Source organism: Aspergillus aculeatus (genome assembly GCF_001890905.1).
Source record: "Aspergillus aculeatus ATCC 16872 unplaced genomic scaffold ASPACscaffold_9, whole genome shotgun sequence".
Lineage (NCBI taxonomy): Eukaryota > Fungi > Ascomycota > Eurotiomycetes > Eurotiales > Aspergillaceae > Aspergillus > Aspergillus aculeatus.
This window is the reverse complement of record NW_017962984.1, coordinates 254038-275708: the sequence shown is the minus strand read 5'-3', so window position 1 is coordinate 275708 and position 21671 is coordinate 254038. Positions and strand designations below refer to the sequence as shown.

Below are 21671 nucleotides of genomic sequence, written 5' to 3'. Positions count from 1 at the left end.
TCACACGCAAGGGAACTGTACGCGCCCGTGTTGCATGCTGTGTTCTTGGATCCCGCTGAAAAAATTGATTCTATTGGCCCAAAGCCACATTGTCGATAAGGATCTATGATTACCAACCTAGTACGTCTAGCGACGCCATCAAGACCCACCGGCAGATGAACCAGAAATGACAGCCCAAGTCAGTACTCCCATGCGGAGCAAAACCAGGTCGAGGCGTGTCTGACTACACATGTAACACATCTTAATCCCGTAGCTTGTCGCTCAGAAGCGGTTAGCGAAGCCCGGATGCCGACCATAAAATGCCTGCCTTCAACTTCAGGCAGCGAAGGGGTTCCTCCACGGAGTGTATCATGCCCGGACAGCACAAGCCCATCGGGGAGAGTTACGAGCACGTTAGCACGGTCAAGCCCAGCTATTGATCAGAAGACGGCCTTGTTCGATGAGACAGAGAGATGCCTGTTACTACTGCTTCTTCTCGCTACGACAGCTCTGACTCCTGTCCGACGAGTAATTATCCGAGCTCCGGCTGCATGCGAAATCGCTGCTGGGATTATCAAGTCTATGCGCAGCTACTCCAATGCGCGGGACATACGCTCAGAACTCGGGAATCAGTCAGATACCAATTGCATGGTGAGGAAAATGGATATTTTTCCACTGCTGGATGAAGAATGAAAACGTAACGACGGAATCTCAACTTGGCGCTGGATCATCTCATGCTTTGTCATACACTGCGAGAAAGAGTTCTCGGTTGCATTCTTTCCAGCGGTTAGCTCATCAAAATAAAGATGATTGCAACCGAGCTATCTACGCCTTGATGGCGTAGATCTGGAAAGAGCCTAGACACACTGTCAATGGGCTATGCCGGGAAGCAAGGGTGGAAGGGAGGGCAAACTGACCAACCCATTCATTAAAGTCCAGCTCGGTCATGGCAGTAGCAGTCGCGGTCCCGCATCCCCCGCCGCAACACGAGCCACAACCCGAGCCCAGGGGCAGATACGAAGACTCCTTATAGAGATTCAGATCCGACTTCGTGTCCACAATCAGGACACCTGCTACTGGATCAGTACTTGAGACCTCATATCGCGGGGTATATCTACCTTCCAAGCCGGCTTGCCCAAGGAGTTCCTCATATCTCTCGACCGGACTCGCACCCGCCACACATCCCACATACAACGCCATGTCTTCAGTAACGTGGTCGGGAAGCGGCTTTCTTGCCAGGATATCGCTGATCGCCACTCTGCCCCCAGGCTTCAGAAGTCGAGCGATCTCCCTGAACACAGCGGGCTTGTCGGCCGCCGGGACCAGGTTGATGACGCAGTTGCTGATGATGCAGTCGACGCTGGCGTCGGGCAGCGGGATGGCGGTGATGTTTGCTTCGATGATTCTGGCGTTAGACAGTCCTGCTTTCTGAATGTTCTTCTCGGCGAGCTCGATCATATTCTTTTCTCGGACCATGTCAGTGCTCTGCGGGAAAGAAAAGCGCTGGAAGCACACTCACTTTCGTCATGTCCACCCCGATAGCCTGCCCCGTGGAGCTCACCTTACGGGCGGCTAGGAGAACGTCGATGCCGCTGCCGCTGCCGAGGTCCAGGATCGTCTCGCCCTGGTATGAATGTCAGTCAGAAGTCGAGTTCGTTCTTCTTATGGCATGAGAGCCAGACGGGGAGGTCAAACCTCTTTCATATTAGCGAACCCCGCTGGATTTCCACAGCTGAGGCCGAGGTTAGTCTTCTCTGGCAGAGTGCTGAGGTCTTCGGCACTGTAGCCGAATGCTTTGGCGATGTCGTCTTCCGTTCCGCGCTGGGGGGCAGCACTTTCTTTGGCAATGTCGCCGTAGCGGGACTGAACTAGAGTATAGGTATCTGCGGACATACTGAGGCAGAATGTTAGGAGCACGAAGTAGATTGTGTGTCGGCTTGTATGTCTGCTCTCTGCGAGGTGATTGTTTGGAAAGAAAAGAAGCAATCTGAACTGAGGCCGGGACAACCGACCGTTTTTATACGCAGAGTGTGCAGAAAACCATACTTCTTTTGTATTAATAATAAACCCGATATGGTTCATGTAACGTCTTCTCTTCCTTGTCATGATTGGCGACCTCTGTGGAAATTATGGCATTTCTGTATACCTGGTATGTCATCAGTTTGGGTATCACAAAGCCCGCGTAGGTGGGGTATAAAAGTGGTATGTCACCACCTCCAGTGCAGTGGATCACTAGGTAAGGTACAGTACTAAGGTACTTACTAATTATTTTCCCCGCAACCGAGGGACTTCATTCACCAATGACAGTCAGGTTTCCCCCCCCCAGCTGAGCCACTTCGTCACCTGACCGATCGATAACATCTACTGCAGCTATGCCACTCTTTCTCATTTCCGTCGCAGACTGAAGATCGTCATATGTCCCATTCTTCGTAGTAGAATATCGAGGAGCGATTTGATTCGGCACCGCCGTCTACCAACATGCCACGCGTTAAGAGAAAGACCAAGGTGTGAAAACCCCGTGCCTTTGCCATGGCCATCTCATATTAGTAAGTGGGGTGATATCTAAACCTCCCACGCAGGCAGAGGACCTCACCCGCGTCCGCAACAATCAGCGCCGCTGCCGACAGCGCAAACGCGACTATGTAGCCGAACTGGAGCGCAGACTGGCATCCCTCTAGGATACCACGGCGCGGGAGATCCAGAGACTGCAGTCCATGACGGATGAGCTGCGTCAGGAAAACGAAAGGCTCAAGGCTTTCCTCGATACTGCCTTGGGTGTTGGCCACATGGTACCCAGACCCCGCGGGCAGACGGAAGACAAGAACCAGAGCAGCTTGAATCAGATACTCAACTCGAGAATATCTAGTCTTGGTATGAAGGACTACACTCTACATGCGGGCTTGGTCCCCAAAACACCGGCAAAGCAAGCGTCGCCCCGTCCATGACCTCCCTCGAGCATCATACCTAACCTGTCTGGGGAGTTGATAATACCAATGGCGACCCCAAGTCCGGGAGACAGCCCCCCACTCCGCTCTGATTCTCCACCACCCTCTGTGTTCACTGGGCAAGTCGACGGAGTCTCGCTGCTGGATACCAGCTACCTCCTGATACCCCCGGAAGGCGACCTGGTTCCTGGATCTGCGTTTCTCCCCGAGCAGCGTGCTCCCGGAGCTGCAGTGCAAAACTGCTCCAAGGCCAATGACACCGATACGACCGTTTGCGCTGTGGCTCTGGAGCTGGTCATGAGCTACAACACGAAGAACCTCAGTATCTCCGAGCTGGATCTGCGTCTGCGCGCCGGATATCGCAGCGCGCGGGTCCCATGGGAGGGCTGCCGGGTGGATAACCAGGTTCTGTTCGCTGTTCTGGCTGAGGTGATTGGGTGATTGATGCGTTAGAGGTTTCTCAAGTGAGCGGGAGGGGCTATAACGCCCCGGAAAGGGACGTCCGGGCTGGGATTATTGTTTTCTGGAGTGGGTCGCCATCTCGTGAGCACGCGATGGAGGAATGTCATCGAAAGTCTTGTGGGAGGAAAGAGTATTGCATTTTAACCAAGAGAAGCAAGCAAAATGGAATAGAAAAGGGAAAAAGGATTCATATAAGTAGCGAGTATGAAAGAAGATCAAGGAGATTCATCGCCCCCCTATCGGCATCATGGTTGATAGCCCCTGGGGTAGTAACTTTTCAATGATTCAGCAATCATTCTTCCTCAAATTGCTCTACTCCAAGAGAAAAACAGATAGTATCCAGATATAATTCCCGCGCAAAGCATCAAGTACTATCAAATAATTTTCTCGAATAATTTTCTTTTCGAGTCCATCATAAAATGCGGTACTGTACAGGACTTACTGTACAGTGACTAACTACTTGTTAGCGAGCATAGATACACTGACCCTTACCGCCTCCGGGGCAGAATCCGGCCTTCGCCGCGGTGAATTTTCGATCAGGCCGAGCTGCACGGGGTGACCGGTGGCTGCTGGTATTGGGGGCCAGCAGATTCACCTCCGCCTTTTGGTAGAGATTTCTTGCATTGAGAAACCAGGAGAGGTTAAATGGCCACATCCAGTCCCTGTATATCTCTGGTCTCTGTCCACAAGAGTCCCAAAGAGGTCGCCACCACAGTCGTCTTGAAGAACAGGAACTTCCTCGTCCTCACAGGGTCTAGACCAACTAGTATGTAGACGTCTGCCATACAGCCACCCAACTCAGTCACACCGACCTATGCTGGTGTGGCATCGAACTAAATGCTTAGAACACAAGGTCAGGAAATCCCTGGCAATCAACATTCAGCCAATAGAAGCGACAGTCCTTTCACTTCGTACTCATATAAGAATCGTGCCAAGAGATCGAAACGAGGGGCGAAATCGGCGGAGACACGCAGTCATGACCCTGGACAAGCAATCACGTTAGAGTTTGCTCTGCTGAGAAAATTGGGCGATTGGCGAGCACTAACAATGTCTACTATGTATCTTGACTATCCCTAATCAAGTATGATGGGAACGACGTGAGAGAATTAAGTTGAACACACGATTGGTGTGTTTCGCACAAAGACGCCCTGCGAGCAGCTCGACGTGGTGGAGAGCCACAGGACGGCATGGTGGCCAGACGGCATGGTGGCCATCCAAACTGCCAACAATCCGTCCATGACTTGACAAGCAATCGCCTCAATGCGCCCAGATTGCAGTATTCAGCAACAGTACGCATTAGGACCAGCTGACAGTACTTCGCCCTGAATGCACACCGGGCCGGCGACAAACACCCTCATTGAGATCGAGTACCGGCCGGCCGGGCCATGCTCGACCCTGCATCTTCGCCCACCAGTGATCAAAGCTTGCTGTCACGCGCCGAGAACCGCGGATGGGGAGAGCTCTTCCAGCGAATTATAGCGGAGAACGGGTTGCTTGGTGGAGCAAGAAACGCAGATGCCATAGGTTAGTAGTAGGGGATATCCATGAGGTGGTTCCGTAGCTCCGGGTCGACTAGGAGCTGTCGGAGGCAGTGCCAGCGTCGGCCGCGGAGATTTCGAGGTCGTGTTCCCGACCAAGCCACGGTCGGAGGTCTTGGAAGCATGGACGGATTTTCACGGATTTCTCACGTCAACCGGCAGGATGAACGATTTGTGCAAGTCAAGGCTTGTATCTGAACATGAAGTGAGGCCAGGAATCGGCCATGGTGCATTACCTCATGACTAGATCAGCACGCGGGTGGATGTTGCATGCAATCGACGCGAATTATCCTGCGGTCGCTAGTGCCATGCTTCAGACCAGCAGCTTCCCCCGCACGAAGGCGATCAATTCCTGATCGAGCGATCGTGAGGAGAAACTTTGATCGCGGTGCCTGCAGTCGCCCCTGAAGCCATGATGTCTCAGTTGGGACGAACGCGGGGGGGATGGATTAGGGCTAGCGTGCGCAGCGTGCGTAGCGTGCCAAATCCACCGGCATCCGATCTCGCTTTGCGAGGTCAAATCCTCACGGTCGCGAAACCGACCAAATAAAACTATTGGGATGGGCTGCTTGGCAGAACTCGGCAGAGACCAACCATAGGCATCGGCTCCCCATTGCGGGCAAGAGGACGAGCGGGTGAAACGTTAACCATGGAATCGGCCGTGAGTCTCGCCCAGGTCGACGACGTCAGAATATCACCATTAAGGTTCCTTGCTCCCTCCCTCGCTCCCTCCACGTTGAGGGAGGCGAAAAAATTCCCCTAAACTCCGTTTAACCCTTCTCTTCTCTAATTCTTCCCTTTCCTTCGAATCCTTCTTTAATCCCTGCAGAACCTTTTTTTCCTCGGGTTGGCTTCGTGTTCAGGAACATGGAGTGGTCGCATGAGCGACGCGGCATAGACGAGAGAGAACCATAACCCTATCTTCTTCACACCTGATTCCGTCGTCTTCTTCATCACCACCACGACCACCTCACCCCTCAGACAGCCGGGGCACCAGCATCCCACCACCATGCCCAACACCTCCCGTCCTCTTTTCGACAGATGAACCAAACCCCGACTGGAATGCAATGTCCGCCTTCGACCGCGCCACCCACAATGCAGGCAGCTTCAGCGCCGTGACGCCGGGCGACACGGTCCAAAAATACGTGATCAGCGCCTTCTCCGCGATCACCTGGTACAATGCGATCGAGCTGGTGATTTTATGTCTGACGACCTTCCACTCCTACCGGGGCTGCTACTTCTGGAGTTTATTCATCACCAGCTTCAGCCTGATCCCGCACGTGCTGGGGTACACGCTCTTCCTGTTCGCGCCGGACGTCTCGCGCTACATCTCGGTGACCCTGATCGTGCTGACCTGGTACTGCATGGTGACGGGCCACTCGCTGGTGCTGTGGTCGCGGCTGCACCTGGTGCTGCAGCGCCCGAAGCTCCTGACCTGGATCCTGGGGGCGATCATCCTCGATGCGATCCTGTTCCACATCCCGACCACCGTGCTGCTGTACGGGGCGCTGGGCGGCGCCCCGCGCTGGAAGTCCGGCTACGACGCCATGGAGCGCATCCAGCTCGTCGCCTTCTGCGTCCAGGAGGCCCTCCTCTCCGGGATTTACGTCTACGAAACAATCAAGATGCTGCGTCTGCGGCCCGAGCGCCCGCGCCGCCTGATCCTGGCCCAGTTGCTCGTCATCAACATCGTCATCCTCGTGCTGGATCTGGCGGTCGTCGCGATCGAGTATGCCGGGTACTATGCGCTGCAGGTCATGTTCAAGCCCGTCGCGTATAGTATCAAGTTGAAGCTGGAGTATGCGATTTTGGGGCGGTTGGTGCAGATTGCCAAGGGCCCAAGTCTGAATGACGCCGATCCTTTGTCGAATACAAGTGCCACCAGTGCGTTTGTCACCACGCCGCAGGGGTGGGATGAGTGTGTGACTGCCGCGGACACGGGGGACCACGGGCACGATGACCACCGTGGTCAGGCAGGTAGAGTCGGAGGGGTCCGGGTTGCAGGGTCGCAGTCCGGTCAGGTCGCGGAATAGTTTGGTTTCTGCTTGCTAGATGCTGCTTTGGGGGTTATAGATGGGAATGGGGTTTACATTCCTTGTATATTGTTTGTGGCATATATTGTGGAGTTTTAGATTCCCGCGTTCTTGCGGGACAGTATTCGTTACTTGGGAACCAGTACAGAGATACTCATAGAGCTAACCTAACCTAGCGAAGCTAGATGATTTTTTTTGATTTTTTTTATTCTTTTTTATTGTCTTTCTTACTTGGTAAATGTTCATGTTAAGTCAAAACATCAATCCGACATCTCATCCCTATAACGTGACCAGCAGGTGCAACTAGTTCTCCCACCCCGCAATGCGATCCACCAGGTTCGAAAACGCGATCGGCGTCTCGCGCACATTCAACCGCGGCCCCGCCTGCTTGGCCCACGCGCACTCCTCGAGCAGAAACACCCCGTCGTCCCCGCGATCGAAGTCGTACATGCGCACGCTCGACCCCGTGGCGATCCCGAAGTGCAGGTCCGCCAACAGCTGCGTGCGCGCGCGCTGTCGCTCCCCGTCCTCCGGAATGAGATCGGTGTACCTGTCCACGAGTTCCGAGATCTCGTGCAGCGCGTGCTCCTTCACGTCGCGCCACTCGATCATCGCGGCTTCGTCTTTCTCGTAGCCGAGCCCCGGGAGGCAGTAGAGGAGCAGGAACGGGAGTGGGAGGTGGCCTGGCAGGGCGCGGGTCATGACCAGCGTCAGCATCTCCGTGGGCAACATGGACACGGACCTGCAGTCGTGCTTGGTCTGGATCAGGGTGTAGGTTGGGATGAGGGCGGGGTCGGTGATTTTCCAGGGTGGGGTGGGAGGCGGGGAGGGGGAGTTCAGGGAGGGCGAGGCGGAGGTGTAGGGGTCTGAGGGCGCCTCATGAGTGGATGGGGAAGAGGTGGAGGTTAGAGATGGGACGTTGGAGTCCGTCTCGGTGCCATCGGGCGAGAAGATGGCGGTTCCCAGCTCGTGAACCACGATTGGAGGGGCACGGCTGGTGGTACAGGCTGGAGATTCCTCGCTATGCGAGGATCCGGTTGCCGGGCTGTGTGGGTGCACAGGGCCTTCGGGCTGAGTGCTGGCATCGCTGCGCGATGTGTCTTCCTCGTGGCTTGCTGTCGAACGCAGGGCAGAGAGAACCTGACGTGGGATCTGCGTGGGCGGTCCGAGGTCCCAGGATGGGTCGAAGAGTGTATAGGGCTTCAGTGGCTGTCGTGAGGTCTCAGGGTTGGCAGCACTGCGGGTCTGGGACCGTCTGATAGGCCCAACTCGGGTGCCCTCCCTTGCAGCCGCCAGGTACTGGCGTACAAACAAGGGCGGCGGATATGGGAATGAACTGCGAGTAGCCCGGCAAGGGATGCCCGACCCACTGCTGCTGGCGTTGTTGACAGAGTCGCCGCGCTGAGTGACTGATGCCGGTGGGATGCTCATACCCAGCCCGCCGGCTGTGGGCCGGTTCAGTATGCCATTGCGTGTTCCGAAGAGAAACAATGGTGGTGGTGGGGGGGGCGGCAGGACCGAGTAGGGAAGGAGGCCGGGAGGAGGTCGAAACGGGATATCAGAGCCTGAGCTCATGCTTTCATCATCAATGTCATCATCTAACTCGGACAGATCGGACAGCTCGGGGCTCTCTGAAGGTTCGGTCAGCGGGCTATTGACAGGGCTAACAGCAAGGCTCCAGTCATCAAAACGTACTGCCAAGATCCTTCGCCACATCTGCGCGGTATCCTCCATCTTGCACACGAACTGGGTCCGGGTTGTGATAGCCAGGGAGTCTTTGATCACCGGGGTGCTCCAGAACGCACTCGCGGCCATTGGCGGAGGCGGGATCCTGAAGGTCGGCATTGGATCGCCTGGCCCATGAGTAAAGGTTGACATTCTGTTCTCGTGGGTGGTCAGATCGCAGTTGAACAAACCAGTTCTTTTATCCGTTTTCTGATGAACTTCGAGCAAGTTGGAGTTGGATCGACAGGGGACATTGCAAAGGAGCATGGGAGTATTTATAATGAGGATTAGGTAGTGAGGGGCAGCTTTTGAAAGAGATCCTAGTGAAGGGAATGAAGCTCTCCGGCAACTCGGCTTCTTCCTGGTTTGGTAACCAGGACATTCACCTTGGAAGTTGACAATACATGCATATTGGAGATGAAAATATGCGCTGAACAAATAATAGTTCGCCGACCTAGCATAACGGCAAGTTGTCAAGAACACCAGTACTGCTTCTGCGGGGACGCAAACAACACTCATTGCCTCATCTGAATCTTCTGATCATGATGGAGCCGGAGAATTCCTGAAATGATTTCTGTTGTAAGAAGAAGCACAAGAATGTTTTACTCCGTGTTCCAGAACTCCCATCTGAGATTGCTCGTCGTATATCCACACTTCGGAATCGGACAGACCATGGGAGCGTCAGCGGTGATTATGATTAGCTCCGTAATTGGGATTTCTCACATTTTCGTGTGATGAATGCCCATGGACGAGATTCTGAAGCCGGGGCCACTCTGATACTCATCATTTGGTAGTTTCGAAAGGAGCGCCTTGGCCAAAGAGGCAATTGGGCCGGTAGGTATAGAATGGGGAGATCCATTAATCACACGTTGACACTGGCTTACCATGACTGAGCAAAGGTTGCGAGCTAACTGTCTAGCAATAAGAAGATAGGCAGTAGGACCACTCAGGGAAGACAAGCATTGCCCAATAAAGACCTACCTAAGAGTCACCGTAAGCTCGAAGAAGCTGTGAGGAGCATCAATCGATAGATCCCTATCCATGAGAGGATCTCCACTTCAGGAAAAAAGGGACCAATGGCCAGCCACAGTACTGAGGCAGTGAGTAACAAGCAAGCTACATGCTTCCATCACCCACTGACAAAGCCCAACGAACCAACACATCCCCGGATTGGGGGCCAAGGGCTATGCGGGATGACTCCAGCCTCCAGTGCCAGCAACTGGGCTGAAATAAGCTGTCCTGTAGATTAGCAAAGCAGTTTGCAGTAGTCTCTGCGTGGCGATGATGCTGGATATGAATATCATCGCAGAGTCTGTTTGCAATGCGATAGGAACCGATCCGGGCCCCCGGGCAAGCATGGATCTGTCTGTGCAAGTTGCCAATTGACACACCGGCTTGGTGGATCAATTAGTGTTCTTGTACACTATCTCGCAGCCCTTCTATTCATTCACTCTACGAGAGAACGTGACTATCTTCTCCGGTCCCAACCTGGCCATTGGAGTCTTGTACTCCGCGCAATTGTACTGGTCGCATGACAGAATAGCTGGAGCTGCTCATATTGGTCGATGTTTGGAGGGATTCTCCGTTAGCCAACATTCTCCCCAGTCATTGAATGGATGAGATTAAGCTCTGCAGCTATTGCAAGGATCGACCCGTTTGACAAACCAGGGTCGAGGTGAAGGGGATAAGCGCTAGCGGGGTGAATGGGGGCGAAGGCTCGAAAGCAAACGAGGCGCGGCAACAGCCGGGAACTAGGATCTTGTTTCTTGTTGCTGAGAAGCGTATGATGCAGCAAAGGCTTATGCAAGTTCTGCACTAGAGCTTGGATAAAATGTCCACTCCTAATATTGGCTTGATGCTCAAAAGCCGAATTCCATTCAATTGAACCCATTTTGTACGGTACTTCCAGTCAATTGTTTGGGCAATTCTAAGTTCAGTATGCGGGATATATGGATAAGGCAGTCTTTGTCGCGGTGAACGAACAAAAATACTCAAAGAACAAGAATACTCAAAGACAACGCTAAAGTACTCCGTAGTGCGTAGTGTTGACGCTCTCTGCAGCATGGCCAGAAATCTACTCCGTGGGCAGCCCTGTTCTTCATTGAGTGTGGAGAATCAGGGGCAGACACTAAGAATAGCCAGCCAGTGACTGGGCGTGGACGGCCGATCGGATCGGCGGGCTCAGCCTCAAATCGGGATTCGTTGAAGCTGTACTCCGTAGTGTTCAGTTGAAAAGCACTCCCAGCCACCCAACACAACAATCGGCCTGTCAGACCCTTTGACTGGCGGGGCTTGTCTCACTTCATTGCCCACCTTACACTGATGGGATTTATGGAGGCGTTATAAAGCGCACTGCACGCCCACATCCACTGCTCTATCAGAAATCGACTCCATCAACACTACCAAATAAACACGACACATCGAATCCACCTAATTCCCACCTCAACCTTTTACTTCTTACAACACAATACCACCGCCACCAAAACAAAACCCTCAAAATGCAACTCCCCACCCTCCTGACCACGCTTCTAATCACAACCGCAACCACCACCACCGCCATCCCCACAAGTCCCAAAAGAGGAACCCTCAACCCCCTCCAAATCAGCTCCCTCACCGCCCGCACCCTCTCCGACCTCGACTTTGGCCTCTTGAACCTGACCCTCTCCGACCCCAACACCGACAGCCCCCCAACCATCTGCAACGTAAACTGGTGACTTTCTTCCCCATCTACCCCTTGTTCCCCTTTCCCGGCTAACCTTCTGTCGAAAAAGGCACCCCACACAACCCGTCCCCGTCTCCACGACCGTGAAATGCTACAACCCGGCCTACGAGGTCAGCTTCCCCGAGGGATTGGGCAGCCACATCGACCGGTTCACGTTGCGCGTGCAGACGACCAACTCCAGTGCGCTGGTGGAGCAAGGGGAGGTGCGGTTGGATGCGTACACTGATGCGTCGCAGTGGGTGTGCCGGAATCGCACGGCGGAGTATATCAAGACGCAGTGTGCGTATTCGGGGGTGTTGGAGGTTGCGCTCTAGCTTTCCCCCCGGGGAGGGTATGGGGATGGGGTTACGGACTGATGATCAGGGTTTATGAGTTATGAGGCATGGATTTTTTTTTTTTTTTTGGCAAGGGGCACATTCATTAGATTGTACTAGGTACTAGATTTCGGGATAGCATTCGCTAACTAGTTTGATGAATCGAGCATTAAGATAAAAGAAAAAGGTCATGATCGTCGAACTTGGAAGATTGGGGCACCTAAACCCCCTCCGACTTCTTCTTCGGCCACTGCCACGTCCAGTTGCGAATATAATCCGGATCCAGCCCATCATCGAACGCCTTCTGCTTGGCGATCAGCTGCATATTCAGCAGCTTCTCGCGCACGCCGGCGGCGGTGTTCCCCAGCGACTGGGCGTGGTCGATGGCGTCGATGGCCAGGCTGTAGCGGTCGGTGTTGTTGCGCACGGCCAGCTCGAAGGGGGTGTCGATGTTGCCCTTCTCGCGGTAGCCGCGGACGCGGATGTTCTGCTGGCCCGGGCGTTTGTAGGTCAGCCGGTGGATGAGCCAGGGGTAGGAGTGGAAGTTGAAGATGATGGGCTTGTCGTCGGTGAAAATGGACTTCCACATGCGGTCGGACATGCCGTGCGGGTGGTGGATCTTGGAGATCAGCCGGAAGAGGTCGACCACGTTCACGAAGCGCACTCTGAGCTGGGGGACGTGCTCGCGCAGCAGCGCGGTGGCGGCCAGCGCCTCGTGCGTGGGCACGTCGCCGCAGCACGCCATCACCACGTCCGGCTCGTGGCCCTGGTCGTTGCTCGCCCAGTTCCAGATCCCCAGCCCCTTCGTGCAGTGCGCGATCGCCTCGTCCATGTCCAGGAATTGGATGTGGTCTTGCTTGTCCGCCACGATCACATTCACGTAGTTGGCGCTGCGCAGGCAGTGGTCCGTCACGGACAGTAGAGTGTTGCCGTCGGGCGGCAGGTAGATGCGCACCACCTCGGGGCTCTTGTTGGCGACGACATCCAGAAACCCGGGGTCCTGGTGCGTGAACCCGTTGTGGTCCTGGCGCCACACCGTCGCCGTCAGCAGGATGTTCAGCGACGCCACCTTCGCCCGCCATTCCACCTCCAGGCACTTCTCGATCCACTTGCAGTGCTGGTTGACCATCGAGTCGATGATGTGGATGAACGGCTCGTAGCTGTTCAGCAGCCCGTGGCGCCCGGACAGCACGTACCCCTCCAGCCACCCCTCGCAGGTATGCTCGCTGAGCATCTCCATCACCCGGCCCTGCATCGCCAGGTTGCCGCCGTCGTTGTCCTCCTCAAAGTAATCCGCCAGCCACACCTTCTTGCCCGCCTTGTAGATCTCGGATAGCTTGTTAGACTCGGTCTCATCCGGCCCGAACACGCGGAAGTTGGTCAGGTTGCGGCCGACGACGTCGCGCAGGAACTTGGACATGTTGATCATGCTGCCGCGCACCGAGACGCCCGGCTCGATGTCATCCAACGCATACTTGCGGAAGTCCGGCAGGTCCAGCGGGCGCCGCAGCAGGCCGCCGTTGCCGACGGGGTTGGCGCTCATGCGGGCGTTGCCCGTCGGGGCCAGCGCCTTCAGCTCGGGGATGAGCTTGCCGTCCTTACCGAAAACCTGGTCCGGGCCGTAGCTCTTCATCCAGTCCTCCAGCACCTTGAGGTGGGCGGCGTTGGTCAGCACGTCGGTGATGGGGATCTGGTGGGCGCGCCAGAAGCCCTCGAGGAGCTTGCCGTCGACCTCGCGGGGCGCGGTCCAGCCCTTGGGGGTGCGCAGGACGATCAGCGGCCACCGCGGCCGGAAGGGCTTCCCGGACTCCCGCGCCTGCTGTTGGAACTTGCGGATCTCCAGCACGCAGTGCTCCAGGGTGGCGGCCATGGCCTGGTGCATGCTCTCGCGGTCGCTGCCCTCAACGAAGTAGGGGGTCCAGCCGTAGCCGTAGAAGAGCGCGGACAGCTCGTCGTGGCTGATGCGCGCCAGCAGCGTCGGGTTGTTGATCTTGTAGCCGTTCAGGTGCAGCACCGGCAGCACCGCGCCGTCGGTGATGGGGTTCAGGAACTTGGTGCCGTGCCAGCTGGTCGCCAGCGGGCCGGTCTCGGCCTCGCCGTCGCCCACCATGGTCAGCGTGATCAGGTTGGGGTGGTCGAAGACGGTGCCGAAGGCGTGCGAGATCGAGTACCCCAGCTCCCCGCCCTCGTGCAGACTGCCCGGCGTCTCCGGCGTGGCGTGGCTGCCGATCCCCCCGGGGAAGGAGAATTGCTTGAAGAACTTCTGCATGCCCACCACGTCCTCGGACTTGTCCGGGTAGACCTCGGAGTAGACGCCCTCGAGGTACGACTGCGAGAGGATACCGGGGGCGCCGTGGCCTGGTCCCGAGATGAACAGCACATCCAGGTCGTATTTCTTGATCAGGCGGTTCATGTGAATCCAGGTGAAGGATTGGCCGGCATCGGACCCCCAGTGGCCGAGCAGACGGGCCTTCAGGTGTTCTTTCTTCAAAGGTTCGTGCAGCAGGACATTGTCCCGGAGATAGAGCATGCCCAGACACAGGTACAAGCTGGCGCGGAAATAGGCGTCAGTCTTGCGGATCTCCTCAGCATCGAGGGGCTCGCCCTTGATGGTGGAGCGGGCGGCACCGTAGGCCGATATGCTCAGCTCGTCGGAGGGCATTGTGAAATGGAGTGAGTGATTGCAGAATGGGGATTTAGGTGATGGAGGAAATACTCCTTGTGCGTTACAGTTGTGTTCCCCTCCTCCATCTTTATAAGGGAGTGGTATGGTCTGACAGTGAAAGCACTGATGCATCATCGACCGAATCTGGCCGGAAGTCCATGACGTCGCCAGGGCTGGCCACGTTCGGCGCTATTCCCCTTTGGGGGATCTGGGGGTTTGCTCCCTTCGGCCGCATCGGTCGGGATCATGGATTCTGGCAGGTTTCTGTCCTTCGGTTACGAGACGGTTCAACTTGTTACACCCTATCAGAGGCTGAATTCTATAGTGTTTACACGGTCGGAGGAACAGATGGTGACCGGGGGGTCTTCGTATGGGCAGGGTGGGCAGGGTTGACGTGGAGCCATCTCACTGCATCCACTGCATCCACTGCATTCACTGCATCACCCCATGCGGTTGAGATCCCGCCGCCTGCGGAGCTCCTGCAAGATATACAACCATCTCACTTCTTTCCATGTGAGCCCACCCTGAATCAGCCCTGGAATATCGGAAGAGAACGGGCAAACCAGCAATTGAGACTCAATAACAAGACCGCCACAATGGTGAGCTATCCTATCTATCTTCATGCTACGTGATCAACATGTCCAGACACAATGCGACCGTAAGCTTCGGAGTGACAGGGTGATCGTCTCTATAGTCGGCCCGCTTATGGCCAGGGTTGGAGCAGCACATCGCCCAAAACAGTTCCATGTCCCCTCACCTGGTACTTTTGCCAGCTTGGAGGGCGCATCTTGCCTCTCGCTTATCTCTCTTCCATGGATCGCAAATGCCGTGCTGTTATTGCAGGGAAAATTTGGAAAGTGCATAAGTACAATGCAGAGGTCTAATGCACGCCCGCAACGGTTCACATCACAGGGATTGGGGAAAGGGGAGCCGCGGTCCGCCATGACGACACCTTCAGCAGTGCAACAGGAATGTGATTATTGAGTTATGATCCCTCGCTCAGAGGGTGGGGTAATTATCCTAATTTGTTAGGGGAAGAACCGTGGAACAAGGCAGCTGGAATTGCATTGCCAGGTGTGTCGAGTCGAGCAATTCCGGGCGCATCCGGAGGCGGGCGGACTTTCTGGCCGTCCGCTATTATCTGATCGAATCTAGCTTTATCTCCCTCCGGTAACCCTCCGAAGGGAAGAGGACAACAACAACACCCTCGACTTGAATCAAGTTGGTTGTTTATCCGGGGTTCGAATCATCATACCTTCTTGCTCACAATGCGCTGTGATCAAAGTACTCAAGCATTGGTGGCTTTTATGCAATCCTCCAAGCAGCAGTCCTCAAACCTATCACTCGGTCACAGCTGGCTTAAGCACAAAGCATGATGTAGACGAGTCTCTGTACAGACTATGAGAGTATGGACTCTTGTCTGCAATGATGCACGCATGATGCTTTATACTCTCGCTTATGGCAGCCTCTTGTCACAGCGCAGCTGTGCTGACCAAAATTGAAGGGAGCTCAAGATGGGCGCAGCTTCCTGTCGTCAGCAACGTTCTCAGATGCAAAGAAAGAGAAAAAAGGGAAATGGGGGCGTTCATGCACATTAACACAACAGTGCTCCAACAGACAGCAAAAGAAAGAAAACAAGGAAATGGGAAAAGGGAAAGGAGATAGAAAAAAAATCCTAAATATAATCACTTGGATTGTGAGGCAAAGTACACTAACAGAAAGACAGCGGTGCGAACAGGCAAAGCGCCTGGAAAAGAGGACTTACCAGAATGCCGCCAGCTTGAGGACGGCATGCACCTCCCTCGACAGCTGCTGCACAATCTTCCCCACCCGCGCATGATCATCCGCCAGGCAGAGGAAGGGGTCATCGCCCTGCTCCGGGTGGACGCGCAGTGGCAGCGCCGTGCGGTCCTGCATCGGGCCGCCTTGCGGCCCCCTCCGATCCCACGTATAGATGCCGACCCTGGAGCACTTGGCGAGGAAGAACGCCCGACACGTGCGTCGCGCCTCGTCCGTCATCCCCAGCTGGGTGACGATTTCCTGGCACTCGTCCAGCGACGGGTTCGGGTGCTCCTTGTCGCCCCAGGTGCAGAAGACTCGGATGAAGGGGTATCGGACGAGTTCCTTCACCGGCTCCTCCTCCCCCGCTTCTTGTTTTATGTATGGCTTCTCCTCCCCTCCTTCCTGTTTTATGTGTGGCTCCTCCTCCTTGTAGGTGCTGCTCCGAATGAGACGATCCAGAGCCCTCGCGCGCTCAGGGAATGCCTCACGCACCAGCTTCGAAGAGTTCCCGGGGATTAAATCGATCACCACGAGCGCACAATCCGTCAGCGGCCAGAGGGGCCTCCCGACGCACTCCCAGAGGCGGAGGTACCGGACGACGCCGGTCAAGGGGTACCGCGCGTTGTAGATCTCCGCCGCCACCACGTGCGCGGGCAGGGTGTCATCGAGGTTATCGGGGAGGGTCTCTCCGTCGCCGGCGAGGCCGAACGTATCGCTGAGCAGCCGCCCCCAGAGGTCCAGGGAATGCCCGGGCCGGGGTATCCACCACTCCTTCTGCTGGTTTGCCTTGGCCTTGAGAATTTGCTCCCGGAGGGGTTCGTCGTCCCAATAGTTCCCGGACTTGGACTCCGCGAAGCATTCGCAGCGGTAGGGGACCGTGCGTACTTCAGTGTATGGGGATGCGGACGGGACCGCCTCGGTGGACGACATTGTGGGTGTCCTTCTCTGTATGGAGTGTCGGAATATAGGTAATTGGGTGATCGGGATGGTGTGTGTAGGAATGGAGTGCTCGTTGAGACCGGAGGCGGGGATGAATGTGGTTCTATTTATATTTATTTCATGGGCACGACTGATGCTAAACACCTTGGATCTGAACGGTCTCGAAAAGGAGATTCCTTGGAGCTCCTCGGTTGAAAAGTCGAGAAGATCAAAGCGGGGCGATCATCATCGTTGCGATGGTCATGAAAGACATGTCGGGAATTGTCTTCGATGCTTTGTAGTAGCACCGATTGTGTTGCAAGCGTTCTTCAAGTGGTCAGGTCATCTCCGTGGTCGCGACTTTGACACGAGGGGTTGGTTTTGCCAGTTGACATGATCATCTCTCAATCTGCCTCTGAAGCACGTGTCTTGCAGGCATGATGAGGTAGAACGGTGGTTGCTTGGTTACTCAGATCCCGGAGGTTTGTTCAGCATGAGCGGGAAAAAGAGATCCATCTTGCTGATGATCTTTCGCGTCGAGATGTATCTTTCCGTCTTGTCTCAACGCGATTGTTGCAGAGATGAGACAATGGATCGAGAAGGACAATCTCTGCTTTGGGGAAAGAAGCCACCGGAGATGGCGTGTGTCACATCATCCAACAACACGGTATTACAATGCGATGGCTGAAGAACAAAGCCAATGTTTGTGCGCAAAGCACTAGAGTGCTGGGCTTCGCTCCTTCGCTCTTTCATCGCGCGTCAGTTGAAGGAACCTCCATGCAGCACAGGCGGGGATCTTCAGGGAGGCTGGGAGGCAGATATCAACCTCTTTATATACATATGCGGTCACATGACTTGGACTGAAGAAGGTCGGGGGTGCATCGATATCATATGAGCATGATACAGAATGACTTTAATGATTTGGTTGCAAAGGTGCGTTTGAATAGACGCACCTCATTCGAAAGAGAACTGATGCAGCAAGAAGTCTTTCTACAATATTGGGATCTTACATCGGAAGGTGCAATGGATGAATGGTTTCAGGAAACACTGGAATCACCCAGAAGGAGAAGCAGCGTCCGGGCACTGCACCACCAATCTTACCCACAGAAACAACCATCATCATAACATCGACAAGCCCATTATACACTACATACATCGGTAACATTTATACAATTAACCCTACTTCGTCAAACCTTTTTCTCAAGCCCGAAAGCCAGAATACCCCTTTCCACTGCCCTTGCCCTTCCCCTTCGCCTTGACAGCAGAAGGCTTCAGCAACGTAACCTCATCGCCAACCGACCCATCATCCCCACGAATGAACTGCCACTTGACCTCCGTCTCGCTCTTGACCGTCAACTTGCTGAACCCGTAGTGCACGGTATCCAACACAGCCGTGATATTCGTCAGCCCCTGACCATCGCTGAACTCACTGTGGCTCTCGATGTTGCCCGCCATACCATTGATGATGTGAGTGATCGACTTGCCGTTGTTGGCGATGTAGGTGTTGTTGTTGACGACGCTGGCGGTGTCGATGGTCTGGTTGGCGCCGAGGGGGTACAGGCGTTCGTACCAGTGGATGTGTCTGTTGTTCTGGGTTAGATTGTCTGCAACTGAGGCAAGGCGGGGGGTTGCACCCGGCAAAAGGGGCCAAACTTACCCCGAAAAGTAAGCATCCACGCCATACTTCAGCAACAGGCCTTCAAAGGCCTCCCGCACGTTGAGCTGGTACGACGAGTAGGCCGAGCTGTACATGGGGCGGTGGCTCATGACGAACACCCAGGGGGTCTTGCTGCGGTCGACCTTGGCCAGGTCCTGCTGCAGCCACTTGTACTGCGCGTAGTTCTTGGTGTCCTTGTAGCTGCCGTCCACCGCGCCGAAGGGGCCGCTGTCGGTGATGAAGGTCTCCTCCGCCGTGGGGTGCGTCTCGTTGCCCTTGATGTCCTCCGCGAAGGGCCACTCGGGGCTGTTGGCGAAGTCGGTCTCGCCGTCGATCGAGACGAAGTGCGCCAGGCCGTAGTCGAACGAGTACCAGAAGTTGCCCACGCCGCCGGTTTCCTCGCCCGGCATGCGGAAGCGGTGTTGGTAGGCGGTGAAGTTCCTACATTGCATCACTTTGTTAGCGTTATTGATTGATAGGGAAGTGGAGAGGTGCTCACCGTTGAGAAGGAGGACAGCTGTAGTAGTTTAGCTTATCCTCGGCAGCCGTGCCATTAGCGATGTCATCGTTCAGATAAGCCGTCAGGATGTTGCCCGGCCCATCGAACTCCGCGCATGCGGCTTCGTGATTACCTGGCATGACCATGTAGGGGATTTTGACCGTCACATTGTTGAGCCACTGCTGCCACAGGTCCCAGTTGGACTCGTAGATGACACTGACATCGCCACCCTGGGGACCACCCTGGTTGGGGATCTCCCCCGCGGGGAGCGGCTTCTTGTACTCGTCCGGCAGTGGCAGGTCCCCGGGCAGCTCCGTGCTGGTGCCGTTGTAGCAGACATCCCAGGAGGACTCGCACGCCAGGGTGCCTTCATACCAGTCGTCCGCATAGCTGATATCACCGCCGTGCCAAGCGAAGGCCGTTCCCTCGTTGGCCGCCTTGATCAGCTGCTTCTGCGTGCCGTGCGCATTCGTGTAACCCATGTCATTCAGCACGGCGACACTGAAGGAGCCCTTGTCACCGGCCTCGCGCGCGGTCTTGAAGCTCAGCACTTCCGATTTGGTCGTGCCGTTGGCGGCCGGGATCTGGTAGTAGTAGGTCATCCCAGGCTCGAGGTTTTCCAGGCTGACTTCGTGGAAGTACTCGCTGCACTGGGTGATGATCTTGATCTCGGAGCAGGACGGCGTGCGGGCATAGCTGGTCCGATGTTAGGAGATTCCTTTCTCTCGGATGAGTGCACAGGATAAGACTTCAGTGCTTACGTGTGGGTATAACCGCGGGCCACCTTGTTAAGCTGGTGAGGACTCTTGCCCCAGATCACGGATGGGGTCTGTCCCAGTCCAAACGGGGTCTGGTAGTGAATATGCATGCCCTTGGGGATGTACGACAAGGAGACGACGTTCACATTGTTGCGAGGGTTGGCGCTGGCGGGCCGGACAGCGGGGGGCTCAATCAGACGCGGAAAGCCCTTTCCATTGCCATTGACAGTCGGGTCCACCCAGTCTCCCACGGGAACGGCCGGTCCAGTGTATGGATAGCGTTCATCGGCGACAGGACGTGCCTGACCAAGCGTGGCGGAGAGGGCCACCAGCAAGGCGGATGCAGCAGCGGTCTTCATGGTCGCGTGCCTTCAGGTCCGTACAATAATATTGACGGGGGGAATTGAAGATTCAATTAACGTGCATCTGCTCAGGCATTCGAGAGCGGCATGACCACGGTCTTTATAATTTTCTCGCTCGGCATGGCAATGTCATCGGTTGTATGCAGTAGAAAAGACGGCAAAGCAAGGCACGAGACCACACGTGTAGGTACCCAGAACAGCAATTGGCCAAGGCCTTCGGTTAGAGCAGGCGATCTAAGCTGCAGCAGATTGGCCATAGAGCCGTTAGTGTGACCAAGAGCAGATAAAGAGCAGACGATGGTTGGTGATAACCCCGGCAGTGGGGAAGGACAATCAATCAAGCATTTGCAAGAAGAGAGAAAAAGGCGGAGATCCCCGACACCACCTGGCATGTGCCTGGGTTGCTCCCCTTTGATTGGTCAATAGCTGCCAGGCACGGGATAGTGGCCTGAGGCCTGCAGCGCCAGCATACCGCGTGATGATTGGACACGAGTGAAAAGCACGTGCTGTGCTTCATTGCCCAATCATATCTGTTGAAGCTGAAGCTGACTCATGCTCAACAGGACCCTGCTGCCTGAGGCCGCAGTTGGCTGAGCCAATCACGCTCCCGTGGTAAAACACACCTTGAAAGCCTGTCCTGTGCTAGTTAGTCACTTCAACACTCCTCCTATATTGCTTCTCTGTGTAGCGCACATCAGTCACCATTATATACTTTACAAAGTTAATTGATTTCTCTTTAACTTACTGCTTGATTGCGTATGCTGATATAACAGTGCTCCTTCGTGACTAGAGTAAATTAGTTTGACCTGGGTGCTTAATATATATTTTTTGACGAAATGCGACCTCCACGGCTCACAGAGCCTGAAACTTTCGCATAACCTGAACCGTCCCAATTCTTCGGCGTAAACAGATCAGACTAGCGTGAGAAACAGGGAGATAACAAAGAAAAGACGACTCGGGCATAAGTATCATGTCACAGCTTAGCCATTGAAGGTTCTATGAAGGGAAGACTATAATGCCGAGATTCCCTCCAGAGCTGGCAGCCACCCTCCAGCTAAGCTTGAACACGCGATTGTTCAAGATGATCGACGGTGGGTGGCTAGCTGAAAACCTTCTTTCAGACACCATTGAGATGTTCTTGCGCCTCATAAGTGGAGCTTGTTTACAGTAGGTGACTGTACTACCACAAACCACTTCTATCAAAGATTCCGAGAATTAGGATCGGATAGCTGATCGACCAACCATGCTAGGCTTCAAGGTCCCACTCATTCAGCTGCCCCACCCACGTCGTGTTGACGGGCCTCAGCTGCAA

General features: G+C 55.1%; 8 protein-coding genes across 8 annotated transcripts; 3 read left to right on the top strand and 5 right to left on the bottom strand.

Moving 5' to 3' along the window:
- Window positions 1–804: 804 nt before the first annotated feature.
- Window positions 805–1872, bottom strand: cyt19 (putative arsenic methyltransferase Cyt19; the record flags this gene model as incomplete). The annotated part of the gene is made up of 5 exons (XM_020202637.1): window positions 805–836; window positions 897–1049; window positions 1098–1464; window positions 1499–1603; window positions 1675–1872. The coding sequence occupies 5 exons, from the start codon at window positions 1870–1872 to the stop codon at window positions 805–807; spliced, it is 855 nt and encodes a 284-aa protein (XP_020055481.1).
- Window positions 1873–2558: 686 nt separating this feature from the next.
- ASPACDRAFT_120280 (uncharacterized protein) lies at window positions 2559–3616 on the top strand. Its single transcript, XM_020196335.1, has one exon. The coding sequence runs from the start codon at window positions 2973–2975 to the stop codon at window positions 3363–3365; it is 393 nt and encodes a 130-aa protein (XP_020055480.1). The 5' UTR covers window positions 2559–2972; the 3' UTR covers window positions 3366–3616.
- A 2375-nt stretch (window positions 3617–5991) lies between these two features.
- On the top strand, window positions 5992–6976 carry ASPACDRAFT_120279 (uncharacterized protein; the record flags this gene model as incomplete). The annotated part of the gene is made up of 2 exons (XM_020196334.1): window positions 5992–6842; window positions 6898–6976. The coding sequence occupies 2 exons, from the start codon at window positions 5992–5994 to the stop codon at window positions 6974–6976; spliced, it is 930 nt and encodes a 309-aa protein (XP_020055479.1).
- A 284-nt stretch (window positions 6977–7260) lies between these two features.
- ASPACDRAFT_1856718 (uncharacterized protein) lies at window positions 7261–8835 on the bottom strand (the record flags this gene model as incomplete). The annotated part of the gene is made up of 1 exon (XM_020197498.1): window positions 7261–8835. One exon carries the CDS (start codon window positions 8833–8835, stop codon window positions 7261–7263), a length of 1575 nt encoding a protein of 524 aa, XP_020055478.1.
- A 2345-nt stretch (window positions 8836–11180) lies between these two features.
- On the top strand, window positions 11181–11718 carry ASPACDRAFT_60949 (uncharacterized protein; the record flags this gene model as incomplete). Its single annotated transcript, XM_020203613.1, has 2 exons — window positions 11181–11392; window positions 11454–11718. 2 exons carry the CDS (start codon window positions 11181–11183, stop codon window positions 11716–11718), a joined length of 477 nt encoding a protein of 158 aa, XP_020055477.1.
- A 94-nt stretch (window positions 11719–11812) lies between these two features.
- ASPACDRAFT_120275 (phosphoketolase family protein) lies at window positions 11813–14439 on the bottom strand. The gene has a single exon (XM_020196333.1). The coding sequence runs from the start codon at window positions 14378–14380 to the stop codon at window positions 11939–11941; it is 2442 nt and encodes an 813-aa protein (XP_020055476.1). The 5' UTR covers window positions 14381–14439; the 3' UTR covers window positions 11813–11938.
- A 1705-nt stretch (window positions 14440–16144) lies between these two features.
- Window positions 16145–17095, bottom strand: ASPACDRAFT_60947 (uncharacterized protein; the record flags this gene model as incomplete). Its single annotated transcript, XM_020203612.1, has 1 exon — window positions 16145–17095. The coding sequence occupies one exon, from the start codon at window positions 17093–17095 to the stop codon at window positions 16145–16147; it is 951 nt and encodes a 316-aa protein (XP_020055475.1).
- A 1188-nt stretch (window positions 17096–18283) lies between these two features.
- On the bottom strand, window positions 18284–20356 carry ASPACDRAFT_43795 (purple acid phosphatase family protein; the record flags this gene model as incomplete). The annotated part of the gene is made up of 4 exons (XM_020201319.1): window positions 18284–18665; window positions 18741–19181; window positions 19240–19935; window positions 20001–20356. The coding sequence occupies 4 exons, from the start codon at window positions 20354–20356 to the stop codon at window positions 18284–18286; spliced, it is 1875 nt and encodes a 624-aa protein (XP_020055474.1).
- Between the last annotated feature and the right edge of the window lie 1315 nt (window positions 20357–21671).

Coding starts and splice junctions, on each gene's coding strand:
- ASPACDRAFT_120280 (XM_020196335.1), top strand. CDS start 2,973: ATGGCGACCCCAAGTCCGGGAGACAGCCCCCCACTCCGCTCTGATTCT.
- ASPACDRAFT_120275 (XM_020196333.1), bottom strand. CDS start 14,380: ATGCCCTCCGACGAGCTGAGCATATCGGCCTACGGTGCCGCCCGCTCC.